Source organism: Buceros rhinoceros, unplaced genomic scaffold, assembly GCF_000710305.1.
Source record: "Buceros rhinoceros silvestris isolate BGI_N320 unplaced genomic scaffold, ASM71030v1 scaffold44159, whole genome shotgun sequence".
Lineage (NCBI taxonomy): Eukaryota > Metazoa > Chordata > Aves > Bucerotiformes > Bucerotidae > Buceros > Buceros rhinoceros.
In genome coordinates this window covers 1-8,008 of record NW_010434026.1, presented here as the reverse complement: position 1 = coordinate 8,008, position 8,008 = coordinate 1, and the positions used below count along the sequence as shown (strand labels likewise).

Sequence of the window (8,008 nt, the reverse complement as noted above, 5' to 3'; positions counted from 1 at the left end):
TGCAATTAGAAGGTGGTGTGCGGAGGCTGGACCCTGCCAGTAATTGGGGGGGGTCCGCTAAATACAGCCTGTTCTACCTGTTGTTAACAGCAAGGGGTTAAAGACACTCACAGAGATGAGGCTCCCTTGAAGTTTGCCTCAGCTCTCTGTATGCTCTTCCCTTGCAAGTGCAGGCACAGAGAAGATTAGCTTTGGTAAGACGGACCAGACTGGCCTCTCCACACCAGCCCGTTCACTACTGGTCCCTGTCCCAGGAAACAACACGAGGGATCTCACCAGGTTACAGACTGCTCGGTTGAGGGATTATTACCCAGCGAGGATGCTGCTGGCCTCTTGGCCACCCAGGCACACTGCTGGCTCCTCTCCAGCCGCTGTCACCAACCCCCCCAGGGCCTTCCCCCCGCCCCTGCCGGCAGCTTCCAGCTGCTCTTCCCCAGCCTGGAGCATTCCAGGGGGTTGTGCGGTCACCAGGGTGGGACCCAGCCTTTGGCCCGGTTGAACCCAGGTCTGCAGAGCCATGTTAAGATGCACTGAAGCACGTGAGGAGCTCGGTTTGCCTGTGACACAGGGGTTTATACTGTGCAGGATACAAATCAGCAACCATTAAAACCCCCAAGTTCCTTGTGTTCATTGTTGCTTCACTGAGCAGAACTCTAGTCCCTTCTTTCTGTCCCAGCCCCTGTCACCCCCGGTACCAGCAGTGGCACAGAGAACGTGGAAGAACTCTGGTTTCTCAAAGCTTTAAGAAAACAGTTTCCAATTACTGAACTGAAATTGTCATCTTTTTACAAAAGCTGTTTGGGGCCTCAGAGCGCGCTGCTGAAATAAAGTCCTACAAGAAGTTTAAAACACAGCTAAATAATACCTTCATGTTTTCTTCTTTCTTTCTAATGCTGTTGGAGGCTTAAAGATCTCCTTTAAATTCATCCAGACTCCTTTAGAATAAATGTTTTTGTAGGCAACTCGTCTGTCAGGAGGCCGCAGGGTCGGGTGGTGGGAGCACCCATCCCGCCGGGATTTGTACCATTCGTTGGAAGTTTGGTTGGTGAAGGCCAAATACAGGCTGAAGCAGCAGTACGCGCCCAGGATGAGCGTGAGGAGGAGGACGAAGCCAAGCATGAAGACAATCCTGGGGAAAGTCAAGAAAAGGTGCTGCAAAGAAAGAAAAACCGACTTAGTTAACAAGCTGGAGCATCAAATCACGTGGAGGCACGTGAGCTAAGCACGGGCTGAAACACACGTCCACCCGCACAGGTAACGGTGCAGCCCCAGGAGCAGGGTCACGGCCCAGCTCAGGGACAGGCCGTCCCTGACCTAGGTGGAGGATGCACGTTTCCAGGAATCTTTTTCCTCACAAGCTTTGCTAACACGTGGGAGAATTTTCTGTCCGCCATCCCGGAATATGTTTCATACGGGAGAGGTGCTTGTTCGGGTTTGTTGTGTTTTTAACTAAAAAAAATCATTAATGCAGATGATCTGAAAACAAACTGCCAAATGAAAAGGCTGCAATCTGGTACAGCTTGAAGTTTTGCTGACACAATGCGGCTCTTTCCAGAGTTAAATTCCAGTGCTGGGGAGCAGTAATGGCACTGCTCAAACCTGAGCAAACCTTCCCTGACCAAGATCCCTTCATGAGTCCAAGGCTGAGGCAGCTGCTGAATAGGATGAGGAAAAGACAAAGCATTTACCGCCTCCCTGCCATACCACCGGAAGGGATGAGGGGACTGAACTGTAAAAGACTCAAGTGCTAGAGAGACTCAAAGTCACCCTTTGCTTGTGCTTGACTCTGGTTATCGAAATTCCAAAGTAGCAGGTCCATGAAGACATCTCCAGGATTGACAACCATTCCCTAGAAGTTACTACAGCAGATGGTCACTGGCATTTAAAATCACTGATTATAAACCTGATCTGCTGAGGGGAGGCAGCCTGGAGACAGAAACCCGAAGGACAGGGGAGCAGAATGAAATGCTGTGGGAAAAATCCCCTATTTTTGAAGTATTCTGCCATGGTGGTTTTCTGAACTTAATTAGCTGTGTAAAGCTGCTGGAAACCTGCAGCGTGTCCACGTCCTGCCTGGGAGAGCTGGTGGGCTGACGAGATTCCCACAGGCAAAGACTGAGACAAACCTTCTTACAAGCTAATAACACAGACGGCGTGAACTGACCTGGATGAGGAAGAGCAGCTCCACAGCACGCTCTTGTCCTTGGTCATCGATGTAACTCCCGTGCATCATGTCTGAGAGCAGCACCACCTGGACGAGCAACGCCGTGGTGACGATGGCCACGGTGGCAGCCGTGGCCGTCAGCGTGAAGAGGTACAGCAGGAAATACCTCACGTTGAAGGCACCGATGCAGTTGTTGACCCACACGCAGTGGTGGTCAAAACGTTGTACGCACACGCCGCAGAAACCTGAGAGCAGGGAGGGACCAGGCAGTTCAGCTCTTTGTTTTTTCAGTAATCGCTTTGGTTTTTACACAGCTTAGGATAGTTTTTCATTTGGAAAAAATCGGAGGGTTATGGTCACGATGTCGCTGATGGCTTTTTAAACAAAGACATCCATTTCCATTGCATGTGCTAAAACCCCTGAACCTAAACCCGAAGACATGTAGCTCAGTTCCTCTTTTATTCACCAGGACTGCAGCTCCCAAAAGAGACTTCGGTTTCTCTGCCAGCCCTGCCTAGCAAAGCACACGAAAGGTGGAGTCTAGCTCCCAGCTTTATTTTAGCTGATAACAGCAAATTCTGTAAGAGAAACACAAAATCCTTGTGTATCCTTGACGGGTGGTGATTTTTCATTTTTCTAGATGCTCAAAACCTGACCCCAAAAGATGCCTGTTCCTGACCCCAAGCGATACCCTCGGGACTGGTCATTTCCACGAGAAGAAATAGCAGCAAACCAGTTCCAGGGATGGGCAAAAGGCAGCTGGGACCCCAGTAATCAACCCCAGTGGTGTGTGCCTCGAGCTGGGTAACAGACGGGATGTAGCGTGAGCTGCAGCTGCTGAGGGAGAACTAATGTGGAAGCTGCTCCTGCTGGGCTGCTCAAGGAAGGGAAGGTTCTTACTGCAGTGTTTGGACCTAGCCGGCTTCTCCACATTGCATGTAGGACACAGGATGCCGTTCTGAAATAATACACCATCATATGCATAGATCTCAACTAGTGACGCATGATTTGACTTTGTTATTATACCTGTGGAAGAAACGAGGGACACAGTAAAAGGAACAGTGTTTCTGGGACATTTTTTAAGGCCCGTTTTCAAAGAGCTGCAGCTCACTGTCAGCGTAACCTTACCAGGGTCAGCCCGGGAGCAGAGAAGGAAGCAGCCCACGTTCCCCGCCAGCAGCAGGTAGGGCAGGAGGAGGAGGAGGAGGGGGAACTGCAGCTCCCAGCAGTACACAAACACCTCCCATGTGTACTCCCCGTACACCGCAGCTTGCAAGGTGACGTGCAGGCCAACAAACAGGCAGCTCCTGCAACAGAAAGGGGACAGTCTATTCAATACTCAGCATGTGCTTAACAGGTCAAGAACACTCCGAGGTGATCAAGCAAAGACTTTCCAGATGCAAGGAGACACCTCTTTTAGGTTTTCAGGCCAGCGTGGATTGCATATTAATAGTGTTTTCTCCATCCAGCAGCTCCTCCTCCTCCTCTTCCCACACACACTCCTTTAAACACGCCAGCTGCGCTCACTCCCATTGCTGGCGTGTCCTTTGGATATTTCTCCCATCATCAGAGTCAAGTACAAAATCTCATAAATATAATTTTGCTGTTGACAAAATCCGCCACAGCCACAGGCCACCAGACATTCTGTCAGAAGCCCTGTGCTGTGTGCTGCTCTGAAAGCAAAGAAAACCCAGTGGCATCTTAACAAACCAGTAGTGATGTAAACAGCGTAGGAAACGGGTGGCAGGAGGCCGGCAATGGCCACGCTGGTTCCAGCCGTCAGCAGAGTACATGGAGGCTGGTTTGAGATGCACCACGCTAAGCAACCACTTTCAGCAACCTGGAAAACGGGTGCTCAATAAGCCAGGCGTGAGGAGAGCTACGCTCACTACTGCGGTTCTCTGCGTTACACATCAGTTTGCTGGACTTTCACTGCAGGTTTTTAGTAACTAGGGCTGTGTGTTTGACTACAGCCTGTGGCAGACAAGCTCTGCCCTTCACCATTTCTGTGTGCAACCCAGCAGCATCCTGCGGAGCCTCCTCTCACAGCTGCTGGGTTTCAAGAAGACACCCTCCAGTCTGCACCTCACAGGACTTCTTGAACTGGAGAATCTCTTGCTTGAATGAGGTGGTGCAGTTGAAGGGTGTGTGTGGAGGACCAAAATGCCTCCATGCACGGTATAACCTAGCAGTGACAGCTACAACAGGCTCCTCGGGTAACTGCTTGGCGGCTGCCAGCGCACCCATTCCTTCTTGGGCTCTTTTACTGGCAGAGAAGCTGCACAGCAGGCAGCAGCAGGCCTGCAGCTCACCCTCAGCAGCTGTGCATGTGTCTGTCACACTGCAGCTGCTGCCCCCAGAGGACAGGTCTTTAAGCTGCTCCTGAAGCAGAGCCTAAAGCACTGAAGTTTACAAAATTCACCACAATGCAGCCGGCTGCATGTGGGCAGCTTCCCCTTGAGCCACCCGGACATCTGAGATCCGGGATCTGAGGGAGAGGATGGGGATGGCTGGCTCTGTCTGAGCTCAATCTGCAGCTGCCAGAGGGTCTGTGGTAATGCTCCTGTGGATGCTGCCTCCCACCAGTGCAACCAACATCTGTTCCATGGGAAGCTCCTGAGCCACATTATCTTTATTTGTCAGTATGTTCAAACATTCCAGGGTACCAGCTTCCCAATGACAAGCAAGGAGCAGAAAGACAGCAACCTGGCAAACCTTAAAGGGGATCTGTGACCCGACCAGCACCCTTAACGAAGAGAGAGTATCCGAGGATACTGACAGCTCTGATGGTGGCAGGAGGTCACCTACAGCGGCCAGAAATATTAGTGACAAATCAGGTCAAAAGCACTACAGTAAAATGCAATACCTCGTGTGGAAGAGCCTGTGAAGTGCCCTGTGCGTCGCGCTGCGGAGCTGGGCAGGGATTACAGATGACAGTATCTGAAGGACAGGAAAACAGTGCGTTAGCTGAACGGCACATCGCTTCTGCCCTGGGGATGTTCAAAGAACAACACGAGTGGCCTGATCCCTCAGTTATATATCTGCAGCCACTGGGGAGGACATTTGTTTCCTGAGCTCCTACGAACACAGGCAGGGTGTTGCTGGGGTCTTCGAACTGGGAGTGAGGTTCCACGCTCTTGGGAGCCCGACAGGCACAACAAATGTATCTGGGTTAATGTGTGAAAGTTGTAAGGAGCTTATGTCGGGTTATAGGCTGGGTAACTGGTTATGCAGGGGATAGAACTGAGCAATTTCCGAACGACAATATGCTCCATCAGGACATCTGACAGATGCAAGAGGAGATAAGCCAAGGGATAAACTCTATTCTCCTCCAGAAAAGGAAAAAACCACACAGCCCAACCAAAACCCAACCAAAGCCCAGCAAACCCCCCAAGCCCCCCAGTTCCTTCGGCTACCACCATAATCCAGCCCGGTAACTCCACGGCTATCTAACTGCCCTTTCAAATCCTGCCAGGCAGAGCGAGGAAGACAAGTGCCTGTCTTCACCCCGTGCAATCTGCAGCACTAGTCTGTGGCTGTGGGACTGTGACTCCACCACTCAGGAGACGACAGGTCTCTATAGCAACACGCTGCTCCATCAGCGGCAGAGGAATTAGAGCAGCCAAGCCTATTTCTAGCTGACGTGGAAAGAAAATATGCAGCGAGAGCTTCTTGTCTCAGATGTGAAAGACCAGAAGGCAAAAAGCATATGGAGAGCTGAGAAGATGTTAAATATTTTTCTTTTAACTGGCACGACTCGTATCAGCAGTTCAAGCGACAGGTCTTTTATCAGGAGGCCGTGTGCTGCAGAGCAGCCCTGCACCTCAGGGCAGAACCCAGAACGAACCACATGTCTAATGATCCTCTATTCACTGAATCCCAGAACCGTTCAGGTTGGAAAAGCCCTTTGATCTCCTCGAGTCCCCCCGTTCCCCAGCACCGCCAGGTCCCCACTGCCCCCTGTCCCCCAGCAGCACCTCCACACGGCTGGGAAACCCCTCCAGGGATGGGGCCTGCACCACTGCCCTGGGAAGCCTGGGCCAGGCCGGGAAAACCCCAGCGGGACAGAAATGGCTCCTCAGGGACAACCTCAACCTCCCCTGGGACAACTGGAGGCCGGTTCCTTTCATCCTGTCCCTTGTTCCTGGGGAGCAGAGACTGACCTCCCCCTCGCTGCACCCTCCTGTCAGGGAGTTGTCAGAGCCAGAAGGTCTCCCCGGAGCCTCCTTTGCTCCAGGCTCAACCCCACCAGGTCCCTCAGTGTCTCCTCAGCGCATTGTGCTCCAGACCCTGCCCCAGCTCCGTTGCTCTGCTCTGGACACGCTCCAGCCCCTCAGTGTCCTTCTGGCAGTGAGGGGCCAGAACTGACCCCAGGATTTGAGGCGTGGCCTCCCCAGTGTCCCCAGTCCAGGGGGACGATCCCTGCCCTGGCCACACCTGCTGGCCATACCAGTGCTGGGACAAGCCAGGATGCTGTTGGTCACCCGGGCACACTGCTGGCTCCTCTTCAGCCGCTGGCAACCAACACCCCCAGGTCCTTTTCTGCCAGAAGTTCATTAATCCTGATTACTCACAACGAATCCTCTGAAGGATCTCAGCCAAGTGCAGCCAAACCATCCCCCCAAACTTCCCGGCTCACACACTCCATCAGTTACAGCCAGAAGTTAATATCAGATACGGTGTCTAGAAAAACTATTGAGGATTGCCTGTACTGATTCCAGATATACAAGTATAGATTACATTTCTCCAGACAGTGGCTTTACATCGCAGCAGTCCTTTACCTGCTGATTGTTACACTTCTCATAGCAGCAGAAATTAAGAAATGTGGGAAAACAATAAATTTCTCTGCAGGGTCACTCGTGTGTCTGTACAGCCAAATAAAGTGTCATGCTTGTAGTAACAATCCCAGTCTGTTTAGACTCATGTAAACAGCATTAAACACTAGGTACAATTTCAATGACAATTCTCTTATCCTCCTTCCAAGCATGTTACACCTTTTGTTCCCCCCTTCTTCACTCAGCACAGCCCAATATTCAGAAAATAAGCTGGTGCCTTATCACTTCATTCCCTGTTTTTACAATAAAATGCCAATTCTTAATCCTCTTTTAAACCTCTTCATTCCTCCCTCTCTTAGCAAACAACCGCCTGCAACAGTATTTCGGACTCACATTAAAGAGCCTCCCCTAAAACAGGTACCACCACTTAAAACTCTCTCCCTATTTTAGTCCTCAAACTTTCCCCCACCTTCTTCCTTCTCACAACAGCAGCAAACACCATAAAACTGCAGCACGTGGGGCCTCATTATTATTTAATTTCTAAGGCTGACGTGTTACGGTGTCACTGAACAACGCGCTTTTGTCATCACCCCTGCCCTGGGGTGACTGCGGTGGCCGGAGCGGCACACGCGGCGTCGGCAGCTGTGAGGAATCGTGCCTGCTTGGGTGGGATTTCATCAACCCAAAGGAAGCGTATTTTTATTTCCAGCCCCAACGATCTCCTGCCTGAGAGCAGTTGTCAAAATAGGATGAAATGTGAAATATATGGTATCATCACTCTAACACGTCTATTAGCATTTTTCACGGTGAGGAAATACAGCAGTTGCACTAATTTCAGCACAACGACCTAGGGCAAAGCACGGAACGGGGGAGGCCGGTTGCTCTGGAAGCTCAGCTCTTTACCTGGCTTGCACCGCTGACGCTTCTAGCGAGGAAACCCTCCTTCCTTCCCGAGCAGGCGCACAGCAGAGCAACAGTGGCGAGAACGCAGCACAGGTAAATCACGAACAGCGTCAGAAAGTCCATCCCGAGCCCTGCGGAGGGGCAGACGCAGCGGGTCAGTGCCCCT

The 8,008-nt window shown here is 51.5% G+C and overlaps 1 protein-coding gene across 1 annotated transcript; it reads right to left on the bottom strand.

Annotated features, from left to right (window-relative positions):
- Positions 1–867: 867 nt before the first annotated feature.
- On the bottom strand, positions 868–7,965 carry ZDHHC4 (zinc finger, DHHC-type containing 4). Its single transcript, XM_010144300.1, has 6 exons — positions 7,843–7,965; positions 5,031–5,104; positions 3,293–3,471; positions 3,065–3,190; positions 2,165–2,409; positions 868–1,152 (listed from the first exon to the last, which is right to left on the bottom strand). The coding sequence occupies exons 1-6, from the start codon at positions 7,963–7,965 to the stop codon at positions 868–870; spliced, it is 1,032 nt and encodes a 343-aa protein (XP_010142602.1).
- Positions 7,966–8,008: the final 43 nt, after the last annotated feature.

Excerpts from the sequence above, each read along its gene's own strand:
- ZDHHC4 (XM_010144300.1), bottom strand. The coding sequence starts at position 7,965 with ATGGACTTTCTGACGCTGTTCGTGATTTACCTGTGCTGCGTTCTCGCC. Across the intron at positions 3,472-5,030 it reads CACAGGCTCTTCCACACGAG|GAGCTGCCTGTTTGTTGGCC; the intron begins GTATTGCATTTT and ends TTTCTGTTGCAG. Across the intron at positions 2,410-3,064 it reads GGCTAGGTCCAAACACTGCA|GTTTCTGCGGCGTGTGCGTA; the intron begins GTAAGAACCTTC and ends CCCTGCTCTCAG.